At 38.9% G+C, this 25424-nt stretch overlaps 2 protein-coding genes across 4 annotated transcripts; both read right to left on the bottom strand.

Moving 5' to 3' along the window:
- Positions 1-737: 737 nt before the first annotated feature.
- LOC119731568 (alpha-N-acetylgalactosaminide alpha-2,6-sialyltransferase 2-like) lies at positions 738-10649 on the bottom strand. Its single transcript, XM_038204750.1, has 9 exons — positions 8783-10649; positions 8218-8423; positions 7380-7424; positions 6735-6909; positions 5826-6006; positions 4377-4536; positions 3419-3536; positions 2216-2361; positions 738-1318 (listed from the first exon to the last, which is right to left on the bottom strand). Exons 2-9 carry the CDS (start codon positions 8310-8312, stop codon positions 1057-1059), a joined length of 1182 nt encoding a protein of 393 aa, XP_038060678.1. The 5' UTR covers positions 8313-8423; positions 8783-10649; the 3' UTR covers positions 738-1056.
- Positions 10650-12395: 1746 nt separating this feature from the next.
- On the bottom strand, positions 12396-25384 carry LOC119731567 (alpha-N-acetylgalactosaminide alpha-2,6-sialyltransferase 1-like). Of its 3 annotated transcripts, none has more exons than XM_038204747.1 (8): positions 25164-25384; positions 23866-24106; positions 18913-19045; positions 18212-18389; positions 16843-17005; positions 15725-15842; positions 14301-14446; positions 12396-13171 (listed from the first exon to the last, which is right to left on the bottom strand). In XM_038204747.1, exons 2-8 carry the CDS (start codon positions 24042-24044, stop codon positions 12901-12903), a joined length of 1188 nt encoding a protein of 395 aa, XP_038060675.1. In that variant the 5' UTR covers positions 24045-24106; positions 25164-25384; the 3' UTR covers positions 12396-12900. The 3 variants fall into 3 exon arrangements, with proteins under 3 accessions (XP_038060675.1, XP_038060676.1, XP_038060677.1); XM_038204748.1 differs by having other exon boundaries at positions 23866-24107; positions 25173-25384; XM_038204749.1 differs by lacking the exon at positions 25164-25384 and adding an exon at positions 21683-21737 and having other exon boundaries at positions 12397-13171; positions 23866-24007.
- Between the last annotated feature and the right edge of the window lie 40 nt (positions 25385-25424).

Below are 25424 nucleotides of genomic sequence, written 5' to 3'. Positions count from 1 at the left end.
TATTTTGAAATGTTTCGGTAATTATAATATTTCCAAAATAAAACATATTCGTAACAAATTACAAAAAAAGCTATACGAATAGCATGAATAAACATGGTAGACTATTTAACCATACATAAATTAGTCCCTAGAATTTCGAAACAGAATCTCGGTGACGATTCTAAATCCTCGACAGTCTGATGACACGTTGTCAGAAAAAAAGGTAAAAAGTTAAACCCCATTGAGTTTCATACCAGCTCAACAGTGAGGACACCGCCCCAAATATTGAACATATTGAGAAAAAAACCCATTTAAATAAATTGGTTAATTCTGAATTTATGAAATCAAATATTCAACAATTAAGCCGCAATTAATCCAACCTTTTCGTCCAACTTTATAGCCTCAAATCCAATTTGACAGTTAACAACAGTGTACACAGCATTTAAAGCAAAAACTGGGCAAGCCTAGGTATAGCGCTGGTCCCAAAGTGCACAATACTTTTTTTTTTAAGGCCTTTTACTGGAAATCTTCTAACGCATCCTTTCTACTGATGTAAGCCCATTCATTGGCATTACAAAAATCAAAAACAATTGTAATGCTTATATAGCGCTTTCCATGTATCAATAATCTCAAAGCGCTTTACAATTATCCCCTGTTCATGAGGCCACGAGATCACAGGGCAGCCGATATCAGCACACATTCGGTCCTCTACCCTCACAGGTACCCATTCATACTACTGGGTGGAGAGGGGCAATTGTTGTAAAGTGTCTTGCCCAAGGACACAAACACCATGTTCCTGGCAGGGTTCGAACCCACGTACTATGAGCCAAGCACCGTATCAACTGGACCATGGCACAGGTCAATCCTATAGCACTGCTCATCGGCTCACAATAGACAAGAGACATTCTTGCTCTATTATAGTCATTCATACGGTTAGTCAGTTGGTCGGTCAGTCGGTCTGTCGAGTAAGAGAGGTAAAATGAGGACAGACTGGCACTCTGGGTCCAGCACAATCCCCAAATTTGATTAATAGAATCCTTAGGCAAGTGGATGAAGTTATCTTTTTTTAAAGAATGTTCAAGTTAGTCTCTGATACCAGTCTATTATCTCTGCTTCGTGGAGTGACTTTATCAAACCAATTTCCTTGGATAAATTATGCACCGATGTGGAGATGTTGTAGCCTCGGTAGTCGTCGTCAAAGTAGTAGAGAGAATACTTTGGCTGGTAACCCATGCCATATAGTTGAACATAATCACAGCCAGCATGCAGAGCAGTGAGCAACATCAGGGAACCAGTGGTGGGGCGGAAGTAGGGGGATGTCTGTGATAGTCCCATCCAACTGAAATCGGGAAGGAAAATGTTTTAGAAATCAAACGTTACCGTAATACAGGGTGAGTAAACAAAAACGAAACACTAATGTCTGGACTATTTTTTTAGTGAAGTTCTGCATGTAGCACTTTCAATATCTAGGATATGAAAGCCCAATTCGTAAGCTTTTTTTTAATACAAGAATCATTCAAATCACTTACTTTTCAAGTAACGGAATTTTAAACGCAAAGACCGTTTTAAAGTTCTGTCCACGGATCACAAAAAAGGTAAGTGTTCTTTCAGCAAAACGAAAACAATTTACATTCATCCCTGGCCCTTTGTGACTTGTTTTCGTTTTGCTGAAAGAACAATGTCTTACCTTATTTTGCGATCCGTGGACGGAACTGTAAAACGGTGGTTGTGTTTAAAATTCCGTAACTTGAAGAGTACTTGAGTGATTTGAATGAAAAAAGCTTACGAATTGGGTTTGCAGATTCCAGATTTTGAAAGTGCTACATGCAGAACTTCGCTACAAAATGGTCCCGACATTAGGGTTTCGTTTTTTTTTTTTACGATTCCTGTAAACCCAAGTTAGAGGCGATAAAAGTAAACAAAGAATGAGTGACACTGAATAAACAAAACAAAAGAAACAAAATAAAACCGAGAGCGACAAGGAAAGAGAAATAGGGAATGGGGTCATTCTGAAGCAAATAAATTATCTTGCTTTATCTTAAAACATACACATTTTGGGGGGAAATTTCCAATACTCTGCAAGTCTGCATGAATTTTATGTAGAGCATTTTTTTTATAGGTGAAACAAGCTAGCCAATTTTCTTCTAAAAACAGGTGATGCCTCGATCTGGTCAAATATTGTGTTTACTTGACAGAGATTTCATATTGGATATCTCCAGCGTATAACATTGCTCACATTCGCTGCACGTATCGGATGAAGTCAGGGTGTAAGACGCGGACATCGTTTGCCTTGGCACGTATCTTAGGTTCCGAGCCAGTCACAACGCGCTTGATGTACGAGTAATCGTTGCGCTCACATGGAACAAAGACATACTTGATGCCCTGTGAACGAAAAAACAAACAAGCAAACCAACAAACAAACATTATAATCACTAAGGATGTAATGCTTGAAATGATTTGCTCATTGTTTTGAGATGTTTTAGGTGACTTTTATCATTTACTTGAAAGGCAGGGGGTAAAATTGAACCCATGTGCTGAAAATTACATTCGTTAACTGCTCCTTTGCTAAGGAGTAATTATCAAATTAACAATAAATGGAAATAGTCTAAGTTACTTTTTAATTAATTTAATGTCAAGAAATGTTATACCTTAAGTGGAATTTTGATTAATTTAATGTCAAGATAAAAAAGTGTCTTTATAAATAAAACACCAGTCAGGAGCCAAAACTTGTCTGATTTTCAAATCCCATTCCAGTCTAGCTATTTCGTTATTCAACATTATTTTACAAATTCATGAAAGAAAACCCTAACATTTTGGCGGGAAGAATTTAAAATAATTCCTGCACAATGACACTTTTGAAGTAAAAGCTCCTCAGGATACCTGCATTGCCATGGTTCTCATGCTAGAAATAATTTAATTTGGACATTAATTTTTAGAAGATGTACGTACCAAAAAAAAGTAGCCCGAGTATGATCCATTTGCTTGACTAGTATGTTTTGAATTAGCAGATTAAATGCAGATCATTTGCCTTTCATGCATTGTGTTCGTTTCCAACAATAACACTACTCAATATCAAAGGAAGAATGTTTAAAACCTAAGCTATTGAAGTTTCAGCTCGGTGGGTGGTACACTTTTGGGGAAAACAGTACGAAACCGAGCGCGAAACACTTTTGAACACGAAACACAATTTTCATGTTATTTCACTCTTTACTTCTAAAAATCAGTCAAGTGAATAACCTACTGTTCTTGATTTCTTCTAAAATGACAGTACGAGAGTGTTTAGTGACGGTACGATCTTTAATCCAAGTCAGCTTTTGTTAATAACTCAGAAGGTAACTTTTGGGATAAATGCAAATGATCCTATACATGTATTTCTTTAATGCTTTATCTTCAGGTTTTAATACTTAAGAGGGTATCACCTTCAAGAGATTGGCCCTACCTCATCTCTCGGCACATCTCTCTTCTCCAAGTCTCTAAGTGATCTGTCAAAGAAGAAGTAGTGGGTGGTGCGGTTGCCGACGTCATTCTCATGGCCCCGGCGAATGGCATTATTCACCCTGACCAATAAACAGATAAACAAATTCACATCAACAATTTCTGCAGTACATGTAGTAGAATTAAATTACCCATTTTGGTTTCTGTTATAAGCTTTAGATTGCAAAGTGACTTTTTAAACGTTTGTCGGTATTCAAGGACTGCATAATAGAGACTTCAACAGTTTTCTAATCATGTTGACGTTTTTTATTAAAATTAAAAGAAAATTTTAATTTGGATTTTGGATTTCTTTTATTCTTATTTTTTTTTCAACAACAAAAACAAGTTTCCCTTATGTGGATGAAAAGAGTTCCTTTGAGATACTGGAAGCAGCATTTGAGTGTTAAGGGATACTTCTTTGGATCATTCACGAGATCACCGAATTTGCTTATTCACGGTGAGCGATTCCTCTGACTTGTTTTCTTTTGTAAATGATTCAGTTTTAACTGAGTTTATAACGTGTTGTTTAAATGAGAGGGTTTTAAAATTGAAAACTACACCACTATCTTTCGTCACTAAGTTCTTAACACGAATGCATAATCATGCGATCAAGCTAAATGAGTCTTTTGTCGACCCTGGTCAATTTTTATTTTACAGATTTGAAAAGAGCACAATCTCAACATGACTGCTGTGAAAACCGCATGCTGATACCATCTTTGGTTAAAAAAAATTGTTGAAGTCGGAGCACCAAGAGATGGGATGAAGTGATGTGATGAAGTGGCCCTATTTTGGGCTGAATCTCCAAATGAAAATTCCCCACAAACGACTCATTTAGCTTGATAGCATCATTATTCCTGTGGTCGTCTGGCATAATAATTTAGTAAAAAAAAATAAACCTGTGTTTTTTTCGGACAACATTTTACCTAAACACCATGTGATGGTCATCTATTTCCATGCCCCTAGATGAGCCTTTGAGTATGCCTCCATTGCCAACCACTGCACACCGTAGGCAGGATGGCCGGGCCTCCTTAAAGTCAAAAATGGACTCAGTCGCTGGAAAGAGACTCAGAATACGGGCCACATCTACACTGCAGGAAATGAGAACAGCAACGAGATTAAAACGAGACTTAGTTGGAGAACCAAACGAGACAAGAACCATTTCCTGTTGGAGAAAAGGATCAAGGGGCGATAGGAATTTGAAATGAGGCAATTTCTCATCTTATCACTCTCCGAATATTTTTGACCCAACTCACCACCCCGAAACCCAAAACTGCGCCAGAACATAAAACAAACTACATCTCTTTGATAAATGTTTCAAAGCAATCCAGAGAAATCAGCACAAGAAGACTTCAACCACCAAGTTGGGAGCACAATTGAATGTTTAAAGATGAACAAGCTACACTTTGGGTATTTTGTATTTTTAAATACATTTTGGACATTTTCAATCTTTTCAAGATTTTACAAAATGTGTGTGATGAATCAATCAATCAATCAATCAAAACTAATCAAAGCAAAAAAGGAAGAAGTTACCCCCGGAAAAAAAACACCCAAGTTGTATTGACAACCTTAAACACAAACAAACAGAAGTACTACTTTAAAGATGCGTTCCCTGTGCTATTTCCGAGTTTCACCTTGAAAAAGATAGACTGGATTTTTCAATTGCTTTTTCCCTGGCAATATACAAGTTATTCACTTTTGAATGAGATATCCAACGAAACAAATTTCAACGCTTAGTTTTGGAAGCTCGAATTAGTGGCTGCCAGGCAATAATTCGGCTCTCGTAAAGGCCGGGTTCATTGTGCGCAAAATGAAAGCCCTTTTTCAGAGGGTTGCGGACGCCCAGCATTGGAAAAAAAGTATATTTTGTTCAAACAAATCATACAAATTGATCCTGGATATGCATGGTATATACGGCTTTATAGTTAAAATATTCATGTCTTTTTAGAGAGCACGGATAATAAAAAATATCATGGAAAAGAAAATAATTGTTTTAATACAGTAATCATAGTGCAAAATTAGATCTTAAAAGATAATCATTGGTAAAAAAAAAAAAAAACAAGCTCGAAATGATCTCGAAAGCTGCGGCCCCAACTGTAGACCTGCCGTAGCCTATAAGTCATGCACATGATGTAAATGTATGTTCTTATATAATGCACAACTACTCGGCTTTCCATGGCTGCAATAAATTGGTATTTAGGCCTACTTGTACTGGTCAGTGGAGACCTGAAGCACGTGTTGTTGCGAGGGCCTAAGGGGCAAGGTGATTGATTGCCAAAAAAGGCATGTGCTGACGTTTGTTACTAACCAACCAACCAACCAACCGCAGCTTTCCACAGCTAAAAAGGACAATCATGTGGACTAACCGCACTCACCGTCATATGGTAGTGGTGAAGGAATACTATTATAACCATATGGAATCAGGTAGGGCAGTAGTCTCCTGTATTCTGATTGGTCTAGAAGTTGTTCGTTCATTAGCATATGAATCTCCGGGTGATATTTGTCGGCTGTCCAATCAGTTTCCTTCATTTTGGTCTGGAGGGAAACTGGGCATTTCTGGAAATGAGCAGATGATACAACAGTAGAGGGCTTCCGCGCAAAAACAATATATTTATAGTCAAAAATCTGTGGTTACTTTCTGACATACAGTACCATCATCTGCCATTAATACGACATACGAAAACTTTCCACTTTCGTCAGTAGACTATCTTTCAAAGCTTAGCTTTGCTGCATAACATCACCAGCTGTAAAGATTCCCCACTAAATGGCTAGTTATCCTAAAGATATTGTTGTTACTTTTCACTTATTTAATCTCATCTCTACTAAATTGCTTTCCAAGGTAGACAATGTGAATATTTCTGTTTTAAAAATTGCTTAGACCTAAGTTGTCATTAATATTTTTTTTTTTAAATCATGATGAAAGCAACCACTTAAACAAATTAACAGTCAACAAAATAAGCCAAATAACTGATACCCATTATGATTTGTGACAGAGTGGTACCCCATATAGTCAATTTACACCCTAAACAATTGCTACCTATAGCACCCCCCCCCCCGATATCTCAAAAGAATTCCTGAGATTCTGGTAACACAGTGACCAACACAAAAGAGGGGGGCGGGGGTTCCCTCTGTCACATATCTTGCTACATATGAATTAACTCTTTCATAATTATTCAAAATCTTTTTTCTGCTGTACTCTATCAGATTCTCATTGTCATTGATATTTTTGGTACTGTGGAAAAAATGAACTGAACTGAACTGAACTCGAAACATCAATAACATACTGATAATTTGAAGGAGGGGTTTATCCTGAAGGTGTGCTCCAGACGTAGCTGCAGATCTCTGGGGTTTTCGTGTGGCAAGAGCAAGGTGAGGTACTCAGACGTCGGTGACTTGGTGTTGGAAGAAATCTCTGAGGATTTTATCGATGTCTGCTTGGAAAGCCGTGTTGGATGAGGGCTGGAAAAGAAAACAAGAAACATCTTCTTCTTTTCATTCTTAAACCAGACGTGGTCGTAAAACAGAAACTTTTTATTCCATTAAATTAAAGCAGCTGCGACCGTTACTAACGGAGCTGTCCTCCAGTTATCGCAGGACATCACAGGCCCGCCATAAGTCAATCAAAAGTAACCACAAGTTATAACAAGCCAATCATACTATTCCACAAGTCAAACAAATCATTCACATCCGCGATCCGGTCTCGCGTCAGCTGTCACTTGACAAAGGCATTCCAACAAATTTCTTAGTTTACTGGAAATCGAGGATTCATTTGAGCTTTGAAATATAGGCCTACTGTACGAATTTGTTTTATCAAACTAGAGTAAAAAATACTACTTTCCAATGACCAAAGGGACAATTGATGATTCTATGGACTTTGTACTAGAATTCAATTTTATATTACAAAAAAAAAGAGAAAGGATCTAAGTTACCTATTTGATAACTCTGTATTTGCTTGCATGGATATCTTTGATGTGCTGTTAATAAATAGACATAAAAACATCAAGTAAAAACAAAGGCACTTGCCTGGTTGCACAAGCAACCAATCATATCTGTATAATTATATCTGTATAATCATTTAACTGAGTATCATTCGAGCAACGAAACCCAAATTTGTAATCAACATCAACTTTTGATGTGGTAAATTCTCGGAGAAATTTGGCTGTATACAACAATTATATATTGAAGAAGTAGCCTTAATTGTTAAATAATGATTGCCCTCCTTCTGCAGTGGTAGATTAAAATCCATGGGGTAAGACACGTGTCAAATTCCGAGATTTAATTTTTCAAAAGGGTGGTTGTGTTGGGCCAAAAGCATTTTGGAAAATTATTTCGAAATTACTTATATTTCAGGAAAGCTTTAGGGAATTTGGAATATTTCTTATATGTTTTGGATTATAATTAGTAATATTCGTCAGTCAGTATAAGTGATGATGAGCCGGTGACAGCTCGATTGTCCGAAGGTTCGAAAGTCAAAAAGTTCGTTAATAGTCCGAAGGCTCGATATCCGAAGGACTATTGCATGAAATACTCGGATTGCCGAACCTTTGGACTAATGCACCCCCGGTTAAGAGAAATGCGTGTTCGGACTATCGAACCTTCGGACTATCGGGCGGGCCCAGATGAACCACCACAAACACCACCCTATAAATCTTCCATCGTTCTTATCAAACATTTATGGATATTTGAATCTAAATGTGCAATTTACTTCTAAGATATTGGATTTCAAGGATAAACACTATTTACTCAAAACAGAAATCGCAAGCTTACCGGAATGGAACGTGTTGGCCTAGTATGTACAGGAGCAGCACCACAGTCGCAAAACCCAACACGCAAACCTCTGCTACACATTTATTCATTTCCATGGCAACTGGAAAACGGATGAAGCCCGATGTCGCCTAACTGTATGTTGGTTGTTCACTAGAACACAATTTCTCAGGTCATCAGATTGAGTTCTTTGTTGCTTATATTTCAATCTGGCAGATAGTAAAGAATTGTGGTATAGGCCTAAGTATAAGCCGCAGGACAAAGTCCAATGGTGAAGCACACTGCGTACATGAACCACAGGTATATACATAGACCACAATGTTACATGCTGCACCAAGTCTGTATGGTGTAGATTTAATTATTAAGTCGAAACCAAGAGAATGAATAATAATAGTTCAAGGTGAACATCAAAACATCACAATTACAGCAGTATTACAGCAAATAGTGTGTAGATGAGTCACAATAAGTTATCCTTACAATTATGCACGACCATGTGAAGATCAGTGAAGTGTGCAGGTCAGTTACATAGCCAGAAAAACAGGCCCACAAATTCTTCTGATATACACACCTGATGTCATAAAACTTGAACAAAGCAAAATCGCCGAAATTTATCGTTTCAACATGGAGGTTTATGACACCGACGCCTCGCCAACCGTGGTTAATGCTTCCTAGTTGATACCATGTATCCACACATGGACAGACATGTTGTAAGCGGTTTTAACTGCTGTTGGGTACAGAGTCCAGTTTTTAGGCATGTTTTATTTGTACTTCTGGCCACTAGACTAAAGGACAGCTAGAGGTTTAGAGGGATGTGGCATATGGCCGTATCTTGATACTGACACCTTCTGCAACCAATTTCCACTGTATATTCAATCATCAATTGGTGCAACTTTAAATTGTCTCATCCTAATGGAGGATCAAAGTATGTTTTTTGGGGGTGTATTTTTGTAACATTTTTTTTACAAGAAGTTCGCATTTGTTTGGGTTTTTGTTTGTTTATTCCAAAAATTAATACACTTACAACTACATTGTACGAGAGGAAATGCAAGAAAACATGATCACACACACATTCATAACCACATTTTATAGAGTTTCAGGAGAAAGGAAGATTGATTTATTACCTTTAATTCACAAACATGAAAAGTAATTTCAATAAAAGAAATTGGTTAGTTATCCACATTTATTTAAGGGAGGGGAAGAACAACGCTGAAATTTTCTAAAACAAGTTGTGTGTAAAAAAAAATTAATATATATATATATAAACACTTGAACTCGGCAAAATAATTGGGGAAGTAATTTCACAGCAAGGAAATCAGAATACACTGCATTTGTTTGATAAAATTTATGAGAATTTGAAGCCCTTGACAGTAAGCCTTGCATGCTCGCATACTTGCAATAAGCCAATACCGCAAGCAAACAGCTTCACTTAGGTGGGACTTGAACCCACTACCTCCAGCATTATAGTACAGATGTCTTAACCACCAAATTTGCTGGGCATGAGATCAGCCTAAATTCGAATCCTATGCAACAAATAAGGCAAGCAATGATTTCAACGGAATTTCCCCATCATAATTCTACGAAATGCCCTTCCCAATTAAGTGCAGTTATAATCATCACATTAATAAATAAAGTAAAAAAGTACAAACTTATCACTAGTTACACAATGCTGGTACAAAAAGAACATTTTCTAAAGAGCCTTCTTAATAGTTCAATAAAACACTGACATATAATTACTCAACAATTAAATATGCATTTATTACGATACATACGTCATATAAATATAATTACAGAGTTGTCTAGATCCATCTACTTAAAAATTACAACCGTGCACTTAATAAATATTTTATTACTTAGCAGATCCATCTTGAAAAAATATGACAAGTTTATCTTTATTTTTTTAAATTATTTTTCACACTATAAACTTCTCAACATTTGTGCTTAAAGCACAAATGTTGAGAAGTTTATATGATCCCTCTCATTTTAGTGAATAAACTTTAAATTTGACGGAAGAAAAATAATGGCACACTCCTTGTGTTTGGCTAAGCAATTTCAATTTACTAGCACTGTACATGTGTTGAATGAACACAAAATATTTAAATACAGACTACCAGTCATATTGGTAGAATTGCTGTATCAATTCAGCTGGTAACCTGTGACCCATGCAGGCATCACATTACATTTACACATGAAACCACATCCTCCACTGCACTGCAGCATATGGGTTAGATTGACCTGAAAGTTTACATTCCACGATCGGCAAGATTTCAGTTCAAACTTAGCTGGTAATAAATAAAAAGCTTAAATAAAGCACACATACATATATAATAATAATAACCGGCATTTAAGAATGCTCTTATTAGTAAACTAAATCACAGTGCTTCCAGTATTATTATTACCCCTGATCATTGGGCCAATGAAACAATCCAAATACCATCTCAGCTAGCTCCCTGGGGAGTATAAAGCTCGATGCTGCCTGTTATTATAGGCGCAAGCCAGCTTATTCAATCACAATAACCATCTCTGCCCTCACAGGTACCCATTTACTCCTGGGTGGAGAGAAGCAATGAGTGACAAAGTGCCTTGCTCAAGGGCACATGCACCATGACCCTGGCTGGACTCGAACCCACAACCCACAGCTTTACCCGAATCCAGTGCCCTTAACCACAAAGCCACAGCACTCCACGAGCTAGCTATACGAGTTAGCTATACTACAAAAGTTTAAAGAATACAGTCAAATAGATACTGTTCCAAGTGGTTAGTAGTATTTGTAAAATTAGTCATGTTAGCCTCTAGATCTCTTGGTGATTAATGTTTTCCCTTGATGTTGTCATAGAAAGGGAAGGCTAGTGAAAACTGTGTTTTTAACATCTCACCCGTAGATTCTGCACAGATAATTTGCTAAAAGAACATCGGAACAGCGGTAATTCAGCCTTGTTCCCATGGTGTCGAGCAGTACGCTCCCACCACTACCTGCTCTCTCACCCTGGTATTTGGATCATTTGCGTACATCCAAAAAGTTTGGATATGTATGCAAATTAGGAATAGTCTGGTGCCTGGCTGTACTTTAAATGAGTTTTTGTTTTATCAGCGGTGTCTGGGATAAAAACAGAAACAATCGTCGCAGAGTGAGATCCAAAAACATTTTTTTTCAAAGTTAAAATGTTACTATCTTATCAAATCAAAATTTACTTATTACATTACATATATTATAAGCAAAACGGCAAGGGGAGACTGAATTTTGAGGAGCGCATGCAACACTACAATGAAAGTTAAAACACTGTTTTCTGTTATGGTTTCCATTATGTTTACTACTCAGTGTTATTCGTACATGTAATTGTTTTGTCTGTAATTCACTGTTTGTAATATCCCGGAAAATGAAATAAATAAATAAATAAATAAATAATACACAATTGGGAATAACGCTATAAATCGATATAAATCCATTACATGTACATGTACTTGTTAATTGCGGTTGCTACGGCCGATTTGACCACTTTGGTAATACTGGTAAGCACAGCTGTCTTAACAATCACCGACAGTCAAAGAATAGCTGAATCAAATCACATAAACAGTCACAGTCAGTCAATCATTCTAGTTAATTACAGTACCTCAATGTTAGAAAGACGAATAACATGTATCTCTTTTTGAAAGGAAATTTTTTATTTTAGTACATTTTTTCTAAGCTATACGCTGTGGCATACACTGTATTTCACATTATTATTGTTAATCATTTCTGGTAATGAAACCAAGGATTCCTCACAATTTTGCTACTCATCGGCTGATATCCATATTTTTATCGATGAATAAGTTCTTTCATGGTTTTTAGAACTTTTATCTTAAGGCAAGATAGGCATAACATATTTGAACTGATCGATCTGCTTACAAATTCTGTTTACAAATTTGTGTTTTCAATTTGAAACAAATGATTAATTTTAAATGAATTCACAATTGTTCATGATATTTTGCATATATATATATTTACCCTGTTAAATACTGTTCATTATTACTGTCTATAAAAAGCAGTGGCGTAGCCACCGGGGGGGGCGTGGGGGGGGGGGGCCACACCCTCCCCCCCCCCCCCCCACGGAGATTTTGAGTTTCTAAAAAAATTATCATTGATCTACATGACGCCATGGGCGTCAATCCTGGGGGGACAGGAAATTAAAAAAGTTTAACCCTAAAGTGCCCAACTTCGAGCGTTTTTTTAATTGTTCAAAATTCTGTAAAAAAAAAAAAAAAGAGTAAAAACAAGTTTTACTCACTCAATTTTTGGCTATTGCTCTTAGGAATATCCTTGGTACATTAAAAAGTCAAAAGTAGTCACGAACATAGTGATACACCCTGAGACACTGTCCTGCACACAGGGGAATTCCGCACTTTTTGCAGAAAATACGAGAGTCAGTGCTGCGCCCTCTCGCAAGAACTCGAATGAAACAAATAAATACCGGTCGTACCTGAATGGAAATGATATTATTTGAAAGAGCGAGAGCGCCCCCTTGTGATAACATGCTTACTCTACGAGGTTTGGCGATTTTAAGTACGAACATTACCTCGTACATGTACAAGGTTTGGCGATTTTAAGTACGAACATTACCTCGTACATGTTCATGGTTGGCAATTTCTAACTAACAAATAAACCTCGTACATGTACGACTTTGGCACTGAGAGAGTTAAATACTGAGCACTCTAGTGGAAGAAATCTGAAATACCGCGTTGGTACCACTGTATGGCCCCCATCTGATCTAATCTTTTAAGAATCTTCAGTTCGCTTTTGGTGTCATGGCTGTTCTTCGCCATCTTGAAGAGGCGGAACTCTTCGTCGTAGTAATACAAGGTGAAGTTATCGTTGTAGCCCATGCCGTACACACTTACCTGGTCACAGCCCGCGAACAGCGCCGTGAAGAGCATGATGGTGCCCGTGGTCGGACGGAACGCTCGAAGGTGACTTCTCACCCAACTGCAAATAATTAATGGTCTCAAACAATTTTTCTAATGCAATTTTATTTTTACAAAACTAAACTACAGCAAAAATGTCACACAATCGCATTCTTGCAAGAAGTTTCCGAGAAACTCTTTGTAGCAGAGCTATATTAAATTACTAGAGCGCTAACTTCGTGTACAAAGTAATGCCTGCTGGGCGCATCCATGTTTGTGCACAAACCTTTGGAGACCTAGAAATTTGGTACGGCTTTTGTATTCCATACCGGTGCGTTATCGAAGCCAATACGCCCAAAACTGAAACGCGCGATCAGCAAAATGAGCGTGTCATTTTGTTCTACACATACAGGGCAACGCATGCGCGTATTCGCTGCAGGTGCTTTTTGCAATGACGCGCTTAAGTTGTATGTGTCTGTTCTACTTGCGTGTTGCATGTAGAGTACACTTTCAAAATTCAATCTATCTAATTTCATTATGTTCTACAAACATGCACATGAATTCAAAATGTCTGCGCCCAGGATGGCTTCAAAGCGTCTCCACGCGCAGAATGAGGAGTTAGCGCTAGTAATTTAATATAGCTCTATGGCTTTGAACAATTAATCCTAAAATGTCCTCAACATTTTGCTCTTCATTCAGCCTTATGGTTGCGAAGGCTTTGCATCGTGCGTGGATAAGCAAAGTTAGTCCGATTACGTACTTGACAGAGCAGTGAACTGATTGCACTCCAAACAACATCGCTTTTTGAACGTTCTGTTTTTCAAAATATATGCTCAGTATGATTGAAATGTTAAATTATAACAGTAGCAAAAATCCTAAAACTCATGTCAGTGAAAAAAAATGCCGTTATTGATGCAGAAACATCAATACTGGTCACTGGTAAAGCTGACCTAAAAGTCGTGGAAAACATCGTTCGAAAACGTCCCCAAATCTATTTACTAATCTCAATTCCTAGGAATCCTTACAAGTTTTTATTTCAGGAGTAGTTGAGCACTAATATCATTTAAGTATATTCCGAATTTCAGCTCAATCTGTTGTTGCAGACGCTTGTGTTACACCTTGAACTATCACAAAGGTAAATTTCGCCCCAGATTTCTCAGTGGCGAGCAAACATACGTGATACGATTGGAACCCATTAACACTGAACTTACATTTTGTGAATGTATCTGATGAAATCTGGGTGCAGAATTCGGATATCCTCGGCGCTGGCATTGATCTTTGGTTCTTTGTTGTGAACGACGTTGCGGATGTATCTGTAGTCATTATCTCGGCATGGAATAAAGATGTACATCATACCCTTGGAAAAAAAAAAAATCAACAATCAGTCGGGAAATACATTTTCCAGGCTTGTGTATTTCACTGACAATGCAATGTCATGTCATTTTTAATGAGTGACAAAACCTTCCATAACAAGACGAAGCTTGCCAATTTGAGCTGGACCCAAAAGTTTTACAACCGGTCAACTGGTCAAACACCCCCCCCCCCCAAAAAAATGAATTAGCAAATGAGAATTCGGTCAGGTAAAAATGAGTTTTCAATTGCTAAAATCTCATGGAAACCTCTCAAAGAAAGTCCCCCCCCCCAGCAAATTAGACTCCATTTATGCCACTGTGTCACTGGATACCAAACCAATACCCAGACAAATGTTATCTGTTTCAAGCTTGTTTTATTATAATTTTTGTAAAAGTGAAATAAAGAAATTGACTGGAGAGGGGTTTGAACCTGAAACCTCCGGATTACCGTTCCGGTGCTCTACCAACTGAGCTATCCAGCCCTATGTTGGCAGATCCCCATTTTGTCACTGTCATTTGTTTTTAAGGGGCGCTTGTTTTATTTCATTAAATTCATGCAACTTACATGACTTAATATATGTTTTGCCTATATACTCTGGATTTATTTGTCATCATTTTCTATAGGGTGCCATACTCAACAAGTTTTGCTTCTAGCACTTCCCATCCGCTTCAGATTACACTCCCTATAATTCCTTTCACACACTGTCCTTTGTGTTTTAGTATCTATGTATTGTTCTTCCATGTTTTTTATTTATTAACCCTAACCACCCAGAATCCTTCAAAATCCTCTTTGCCAAAGTGGAGATATTTGGAGGATTGAGGTTACATGGAAAAAGTGCATAACTGATTTCGTAGGATGCACTTTGTCAAGGTCTTGGGCCAGGCCTTGTGTTGATTTTGTTTTTGCTCAGCTTTGCATAAATATAGGTCTGGATCATGCTTAAAATCCTCCGTACTGCTCCAGGATGTCTCACTGGCCAAGCCTCAACATCTTGACAGTCACTGCCGCAGGATTTTGCAGGATTCGGGCAGTGGTCAGATCACCCCTCCTTTGACCATATTCAAGAAATAATAGAGGAATTTGCAGGATTGAGGCTATATGCTATTTTCTATGAGGCCAATTGGAGGATTTTGCAGGATTCAGGCTACATCCTAGCCAAAAGGCCTAGGGAGTTAGGGCTATTGAATGAAGTAGAAATAAAGTGAAGTAAAAAAAAAATTGGAAAAAACAAATGAAAAAAATAACAGAAAAAAAAGTAGACTCAATGACTACATACACTCACCTTATCATTGGGGACGTCATCTGGCAATGTCTCCCGCAAGGAACGATCAAAGAAGAAATAATGGGTCGTTCGGTTTCCAACGTCCATTTCATGTTTTCGGCGCACTGCTTTGTTCAGCCTGAAATCCACGTTACATTAAAAAAGAAGATAACTATGTATCAAATCCACAAGAAATTATTAAATATTTGACACTGGCAAAAACCCACAATGATGTTTTGTTTTGTATATTTATTGGTGTGTTTTTCGCTTTGTTAACCCTAACAGTCCTGAATCCTCTGATTATTTGTGTGATTTTTCACACATCCTAAGACCTTTTCACACTAGACAAAATTTCGGGTTGACGCAGGGTTGAAAACGTGCAGTGTTTCATACTTACAAATTTCAACCCTGCATCAAGCGCGAGATTGATTTATGATTTCACCCTGGGTTGAACTCAACCCTGCTCTAGACTAGGGTTGAGATTTTCAGCCCGGGTTCAAACTCTCGCCAGGGTTTAAAAACAGTAGTAACCGAGCGAAATAAGCTCGGGTTGCCCGGGGCGGCACTGCGATTGCCCAGGATGTAACCTCAATCCTGCAAAATCCACCAACTGCCTCATCCACCAACTGCCTCCATGTAAAAATTGCATACAGCCTCAATCCTCAAAAATCCTCCGTTATTTCTTGAATGTGGTCCTTGAAGGGGTGACCACTGCCTCAATCCTGCAAAATCCTCCGACAATCACTGTCAATATGTTGAGGCAGAGCCAATGACATCCTGGAGCAGTGCGGAGGATTTTCAGGTATAAACAACACAAGGTCCAGCCAAAGACCTTTGCACAGTGCATCCTCCCAAATCAGCCACACACTTTTGCCAGGTAGCAATCCTGCACAATCCTCCAGTTTGCAAAGAGGATTTTGGAGGATTTGGGAAGATTCGGGTTAATACATGTAGGTACAAAGCCACAGTGGCTTAGCATGAGCGTAAGACGTCATCAGCAATAAAATTTCACTCAAAGTGATCTCCCGAACTTTCCATTTACATCCGTGGGGGGGGGGGGGGGGGGGGGTGTTGTGCACAAAGCTCATGTTTCTCTATGTTCAAACCACAGCGTCCACAGTTTCCTTGTAACTACTCACCTAAGGACCATGTGATGACCGTCAATCTCGCGGCCTCTTCTCGACCCATTCAGAATACCGCCATTGCAAACCACGGCACACGTCATACACTGCGGCCGTTGACTGTTGACAAAATTGAAGATTGACTGCTTGGCAGGAAACAGCCGTAGGGTTTTGATAATATCTGAGAAATTAAAAAAAAAAATGAGAACTGCAATCACGAATCATCCAATCAGTCCAGAAAAGCTGGACTCAGAGTAAAGAAAGTTCTGTTGAATTGATTCAGAACGACAATCACAGGAAGTCTTTTCATGCATCTGGTCTGCACAATGGGCCAGATGAAGTATCCTATACAATAACATCACTGCGCTGAACTCTTCACCAAACAACCAATTGGGGAGTCGGTGAGTCAGTCGGGGAGTCAGTCAGTCAATTTAACGATTGTCACAGGTTGGATTCAACCCCAATACAATATTGGGCCAATACTGACAGATGTGCAATATTTATTATCTGCTGGGGTTGGGAAACTATTATCTTCAAAAATATTACACTATTCCAAACATTTTTGTGGAGTGATGTAGCCTCTTGACATGGAGCATCGAGCTCACGGCGTTTGGGTCGTTCTGAAGGTTGTGGGTTCCAGTCCAGCTAGGACTTGCGTTTTATGTCTGCGGGCAAGACACATAGTCACCATTTGCTTTTCCCCACCTAGGGCCACAGATTGTTACTGTGCCTGATTTAGTTACTCTGTGTCAAAACGGCCACATTGACTTGTGTAATTCCCAGGGATCTGAGATGATCTTTGGAATCTGTTAGAAGGGGCTGAGCAACCACCTAATTTAAAAAAAAAAGGGCAGGTCAGAACCTCGTTTAACACAGGGTGCTCTTTACACCTGATCGTAGTGCTGTGGCCTCGTGGTTAAGGGCACTGGATTCGTGGTCTGCGGGTAAAGCTGCAGATTGTGGGTTCGAGTCCAGCCTGGGGTCATGATGCGTGTGCCCTTGGGCAAGGCACTTTGTCACTCATTGCTTCTCTCCACCCAGGAGTAATGGGTACCTGTGAGGGCAGAGATGGTTATTGTGCTTGAATTAGCTTCCTTGCGCCCAACAGGCAGCATTGAGTTGTATACTCCCCAGGGAGCTGAGATGGCATTTGGAATGCTTCATGTGCCCATTGAGCAGGGCTTATAATGATGTAGCTCCTTGAGTATCAGTCCTGGTGGGTAGATACTCTTTTAAGAGAACGCAAATATTCAAGAGTTCCTATGGAATAAAACGGTGACCAAAGTTGGGCCTACTACATATATCAGCAACATTTAGGTTACAGGTACATTGTACCTCCCATCCAACTTAAATCAAAATAGGTGTCTTAATAACAACCACCACCTACCTTTGTATCCAAACCGGGACTTTGTGCGGTAGCCGAATGGCATGAAATATGGCCGGAGTCGATTGTATTCTGATTGGTTGAGCAGCTGGCTGTTCATTAGCATATGAATGGCCGGGGCATACAGGCTGGAAGACCAGCTGTTATTGCGCAGCTTGTGCTGAAGTGAGCTTGGACATTTCTGGAGAAAAATTTATACAAAAAAATATGAAAAAAAATCTAACTTTACAAACTCCTAAAAAAAAGCTCACCTACCAAAACTGACCTATCACGGTAGAATCGCTTCAATGCAGCTTGTGAAATATTGTCCAATTACATGATATATAAATGGACGCGGAACACGCAAAATCTGAGACAAAGAAAACTTAGTGTACAAAAACTTCATAGGGTTGTCTAAGGGGCGTGGCTAACTTGCAAACGGCGATAGGTCATTTAAAAAGGGAATAAATATGTGTTTGGCCGGTTTTAAACACTATGTTTAAGACCGCTTGGAGTCTGGATGCTGATAATTACCTAATTTTCCAGCAGCAACCCAATGTGCCATTTTCGTGATTTGCTCTGGCGGTATTTGAAAGAAAAACTCTCAGTTTTAATCCCATATCCAAAACAGACAAATTCTCTGATCTTTCAGGGTTGCATTTTTGGGGGTGACCATGTACTGTATGCAAATTGAAACTAGTTTTATATAGAAAAATGAAACTTACAGATTCCGTAAAACGAGGATTTTTCCTGAATGTCAATTCTCCCTTTCTCCCTCCCTTGAAGGAGACAAAGACAGCAGAGTCTGACATGTCCTCCCCTCGGACTATACGGAAGACATTCCCCAACTTCCAACTTCTGGATCAACAAATCCATAAAAAAGGTTGTTAAAAAGCTGAAAATGAATGTGAAAGTGGACAGTAATAATACAAATCCAATTAAGCTCCTACCATCTAAGCTGGAAAACGACTTTGGTATACAGGGTCAAAAGTAAAAAACAAAAAACAAAACCAAATGTCAGGTCTATTGTTTTAGTGAAGTTCTGCATGTAGCCCTTTCAAAATCTAGGACATAAAAGCCCAATTCATAAGCTTTCTTTTAGTACAAAAATCATTCAAATCGCTCATTTACTTTTCAAGTTACGGAATTCTAAACACAACCACTGGTGAGTTAACGTTCTGTCGAAGGATCACAAAAAAGTGTGCGCTCTTTTAACAAAACAAAACCACTTCACACACATCCTATGTGATTTGTTTTTGTTTTGCTGAAAGAACACTGAACTTTTTTTGTGATCTGTGGACAGAACCTTAAAATGGTGGTTGTGTTTAAAACTTCTGTAACTTGAAAAGTACATGAGTGATTTGAATGATTCTTGTACTAAAAGAAAGCTTATGACTTGGGCTTTCATATGCTAGATTTTGAAAGTGCTACATGCAGAACTTCACTAAAACAATGGTCCCAACATTTGGGATTCGTTTTTTTTAATCACCCTGTACATGTACAGGAAGTGCTTAATATTTCCAAGTAATCCCCAAAACCTCTTATGGTTAAAAAAACCCAAAAATTAAACAGCAAACAAATTATAGAATGAAAGAGAATCATTCTGAGATGTGTGCCAAACCTATGCAAAATTTGTAGACAGCCGGTTTTTTTTAAACAAAACATAGAGCAAAGTAAGCTGTGCAATGTTACGTCATCCACACACTATTTGCAAAAAGAATCTTCACATTTGAATTCTCAGTTAATTAAAATAATGTCCACTTAATGTAATTTGAAATGGAATTCTAGATTGCAGTGGGTGATAATGTGAAAAACTGATGACTACACGTCATACTGGATGAGTAAAAAAAAGCAGAAACCAAACCCCAAAAATATATTTCATATTTAAAGAAATGTGTAGCACCAAAAATAAAAAATAACTGGAAAGCCAATTTCAGAAACTACTTTTAGAGGAAAAAAATACTGAAATTGCTCAATCTGTTCAAAGAATATCACCATTTAAATGCAATGACCCTAAAACCTGTTTTGTCTAAAAATAAAAAAGTTTTTTTTTCAAGTAGTTTATGAAATTGGCTTTAAAGTCGTTATTATTTTTGGTGCTACATTTTTTTTTAAATATGAAATTTTTTTTGAGGTTTAGGCTCAGCTTTTTTTTAACCCACCCTGTATATATATGCGTTGTTTGGGCAACTCTTCAAGACTGCTTAAGCCGAGTTGCAATTCATACATGTACTTCTCTCAAATTTTAACCAAAGCAAATTTGGGACGGCAACTGTCACAATGAAATTCAAGCAATTGATGTCATGAAATAGCTTCTTTGGCTTATCATAAAACATGAACCAACCACTATTAAGCTGAGATAGGTTCAATAATACCACAATCGTTTTTAAAAATATATTGACATAAAAGTCAAACTTGTTGCCGTTTATTAGGCCAAAAAAAAGTCTCCGTTTTCTGGTATGCGCGCACGTCGCTGTAGGCATGCGCGTCGGCAAAACAGAAAAGTTTTGTTTGTTTGGCGGTTTCTCAAAACCGCCAAACTCACTGGTTTGAGTGGAATCCTGCTGCTGCACAATTTTGACGTGTTTTTAGATGGGGTAATGATCAAGAATAAGCTTCATGTGGCCTCTCTGGACTCCCATATATTTGCACTAAGTTTAGTCGGGCACCATTTGCAGTCATCAGCTGACATTTGAAGCCAAAAAAAAACCAATAAAAAAAACCCTGCATTGCCGCACCACTTTTTTGGCAAGCTCCACACCAGAAACCGGAGACTTTTTTTTGGGCCTTAGTATGAATAACACTCAAATAACAATATGGGTAAGTTTGCATTTACCTTGCAAGTTTGATTTCATTAAAAAAGAACAACAAAAAAATCAGGAGCATTGTTAAATTTTTGAAAATGAAAGAAAACAAACAAAAACATCAACAAACAAGAAGGATTATAAAAATAAGCCTTCACCATCAGAATGAAATGTGTGGATGCTGGACAAATTGTTATGTGCCAATTAAGTTTAGTGAATGTGGAAATGAATTTTGTACAAAGCTGACAGGGCCCAATTTCATAGAGCTGCTTAAGCACAAAATTTGCTTAAGCACGAAAAAACATTGCTTAGTAAAATTAGGTTACCGGCCAAAACTCCATGTGATGTACATTACTTGTGACTGGTATTTAGCTGTTGTTTACTTAGCATAACAATCGCATGGAGTTTTGGCTGGTAACCTGATTTTATTAAGCAAGACGTTTTTGTGCTCTATGAAATTGGCCCCTGCAATTCAGCAGTAAACCAAACAATGAAGTAAATATTTTATTTGATAAAATAAGATGGACGGAACAGACAGAAGCTGAGGCGAATCAACAGAGAAAAGGCTAAAGAGTAATTGAGATACTGGTTCTTGAGATAACCGTTACCAATCATTAGTAGGTATGAACAGGTGAAATTAGGTGCAAAAAGCATGAATTGGTGTCATATATTTTTAAAAAGTGAGTCCTGCCTTTAAATTCGCCAAGGGGAGTGGAACATGCATAGTTTACATACATTCAGCCAATCTGCAACAAATAAAAACCAAATGTTTAGACAAAAAATATGCACCAAGAATTGAGTACATAAACCTCAGGATTGGAGGGTAGGGGAAGGGGTAGGTATAAGGGAGTAGGGGGATGAGTAGGGGTAGGTGTAGGGAGATGGGTATGGGGTAGGGGTGGGATGGGTAGGGGTAGGGATAAGGGAGTAGGGGGATGGGTAGGGGTAGGTTCAGGGAGATGGGAAGGGGTAGGGGTGGGATGGGTAGGGGAGGGATAAGGGAGTAGGGGGATGGGTAGGGGTAGGTGTAGGGAGATGGGTAGGGGTAGGGGTGGGATGGGTAGGGGAAGGGATAAGGGAGTAGGGGGATGGGTAGGTGTAGGGAGATGGGTAGGAGTAGGGGTGGGATGGGTAGGGAAAGGGGTAGGGATAAGGGAGTAGGGGATGGGTAGGGATAGGTGTAGGGAGATGGGTAGGGGTAGGGGTGGGATGGGTAGGGGTAGGGGTGGGGTGGGGGATCGGGTAGGGGGAGGGGTACGGGAGAGGGATGGGGGGGGGAGGAAGAGTGAGGTCCAAGGGGGGGGGGGACATGGACTTCACTCTACCCTGATGGGCACCCTCCCTTCTGCTCCTTTTGGTTTTGTTCCAGGAGAACATTTCCTTTTAAGCTTTCCAAATACTCAACCTTCTACTGTTTATGAGATCAAAATAAACATCCCCTCAAATAAGTGGAACTGACAGTGCGCCTGCATAACTCACTGCGTACACATGCATATTGAAAACGGGACAGATCTAGGCAGAGTTTGGATTAAATAACTACATGTACCATACAGATAAATGTAGGCAGATGGGGAGGGGTTGCCACAAATAAGTATATTCAGGCATGCATGGGGTCATGCAATTATCTTAAAATTAAATTGGGCTGAGGTCTTTCCCAAACTTTGGCCTCGCCTCCCGGTCCAGAATTATTTCAAGTTTGTATATATGCATGAACCTAAAACATATGGGCTCCAAACTTTAGCCTCATGTCAGAAAGAGAAAATTATGAATATATTTATTAACCTTAGATAAAAGCAGATTCACACCCCTTGAAGTTTCATATTTTGTTTAATGAGTCATGCATGTTTACCTTTTGGAGAAAAAAAAACCTGCCACAAAAGGTTCCATTTTGCAAACAATAACAATGCTGCCGCTTAGCGTGTGCATCGGAACCGGGTACCCGAGTACCGACTGCTGATGTAACTGGTTTCAGATTATATTATGGGATGAGGTACATTTGTACCTATAACCAACTTTACAAATTACTCTGTAACCTCTCCATGAAAAAAACCCCAAGGTTTTGAATGTCATTTGTGGGGAATTTTCAAACTGACATAACTGAAAACCAGTCTACACAGAAAGCAAAACATATTCCACATTTATGTAGTAGGCCTATATATTTATTATCGTGCATCTTTATGAACAATCTGAACAGCAACTTGCAAGATTCAAATTTTGAGGCTGGGCTTCACCCATAAATCAGGGTGACCGTTTTAGCCAATTTTCGGCTAACTTTGACAGATTTTTTGTTAAAAAAACGAGTTTGACAGAAAATTTGACAGAATAGATTTTTTTGGCAGATTTCTGCAAAAATGGTTATTTGACAGAAAACATAGCAAATATGAAAACAAAAATGGTACAACGGTGTAAAAATGCTTCAACTTTTCAAACAAACCCTTACATAATGGGAGAGGTTGGCTGGTCTACATGTAGGTGCTGAGGTTCACCGGGAACCGGACTTCGTCGTGACGCAACCGCGTTTTGCCTGAAATTTACGCAATAATTTCATAACATCTTTATGTGACTATACATTGTTTATAATAATTTGAACCTTAAGCCTAATTAAGGCAATACTACAACATCTGCATGTGATTTGAAGTGTTTATAGTGTATTTCGAGTAATTCTGGGGAATTTGGCAGATTTTTGATCAATCTGACAGATTTTTGAAGTGCATTTAACAGAATTTGGCAATGATCTGACGGTCACCCTGCCATAAATACACACCGCTAGTTGCCACCAAACTGGCCACCCAACTTGGCTGATTTGAAAACAACAAACGGGTTCAGTTTTAATTCACATACTATGTATTGTTGTATGTACTACAAAGTAGTCACCTTTCTTTTCCCTTTTGACCTGTCTTTTCGGGGTCCACACGACTGTTCAGATACAGTATACTGATGACAGAGAAGAGACACAGAAACAGGACCTGTGCCTGCCGGAGTCGACACACGCCACACGACGAAGACCGTGGACGGAGAAATCTACGGCCTCGTGGGTATTCATTATACCTCATTTCATGACATCCTACCAGGGCCGGAAGACTGGGCAGTGTAGCTCAAGTTGTGCAGGAAACACCTGAGTTTGAAATAATGTAAAAATGACACAAATGTTTGCTGAACTGAAAAAGTCAAAGAGGAAAGGCCATTTAAAGCTATAGTTCATCATATGCAGCCATCCGAAAAGTAACTGGCGTAATTATTGTTGAAAAACATACTTGGTTGATAGATAGTAAGTGGACTAAACTCCCTGTGAAATTATTCTTTCTGGCAAGCTGTCATTTTGAAGTAATCAACGAAAGAAGGCCTTTCCAACGGTGCGTCTTAAGACACACCGTAGGAAAATTTAAATTAGTAGTTCGTTTTGTTATTTGGCGAAGCGCGCAAGCATTGGCACGACGCACACGCGCGTGTGGTTGCTGTAATTCGTCAGATCAAGGCGTGACATCGCGTATAGCTGCAACCGGCTCAGTGAGAACGTGTCTCGGACGCTGAATTCAGGCCCAATTCAAAACATGATTCAGCAACGTTTGATTTAAAATTGAGACCCTAGAATGCTGTTTTTCCCGGAATATACAGCTGAAGCTGAGCTGAAACTTCATCAGGTTAGTTGTTCAGTACCCTTCATTAGATTTTGAACACTTTTGTTGCTTCAAACGAACAAAATGCACAAATTACAAATGATGGACTATATCTTTAACGTGCTAGGGAGAACACTAACACTATCCACTATCCCGATGCCTCTACTCCACCTATAATGATACCCATTTAAGTCCCACAATATGTGGGATATCAACAACCATGACAACTGTGTCATTAATGACAACCCAAATCCCAATGATAAAATTTAGGGCTGGTAACTCCAGCTAGGTCCAAGCTAATCCAACAAATCAACCAACAAATTGGTCCCCCAAAACTTAGAGAAAGAGCATCTCTGAATGGAATTGAGCCATTTTCTTTTATCGTTTTACTTCCTTGATTCCTTGATGCAAAACACTACTGGGTAGTACTGTGTCAATAGCCTAGGCTAAGGCTCGTAAGGCCAAGCAACATCAACACAGCCCACACCACGTATAGCCTACAGGCCGCACTACCTACATGTACATGTACTGCTGGTCATATTATTTGGCAATTACCCCGTGTGGCCGTGATATGGCCTGGCTTTCTTGCACTGTTGCAGCTACCGGCAGACTGATATTGGACAATACTCCAAGACTGGATGACCATTCATGACCTGCTGATAACATTAGAGCATCCCTCTAACTTGCAATTTTACAGTTGCCATTTGACATTTTTGACGTGAAGCACTGCACCGTGCCGACGGATGACATCAGTTCCTTGCAGCTGACCGTAAGGTCATGGCCAAATTCTGCTAAATGCACTTCAAAAATCTGTTA

This window comes from Patiria miniata, unplaced genomic scaffold (genome assembly GCF_015706575.1).
Source record: "Patiria miniata isolate m_02_andy unplaced genomic scaffold, ASM1570657v1 HiC_scaffold_24, whole genome shotgun sequence".
In the NCBI taxonomy this organism is placed as follows: Eukaryota; Metazoa; Echinodermata; class Asteroidea; order Valvatida; family Asterinidae; genus Patiria; species Patiria miniata.
Note: the sequence above shows the minus strand (reverse complement) of the source record. Positions and strands in the feature narration are given on the sequence as shown.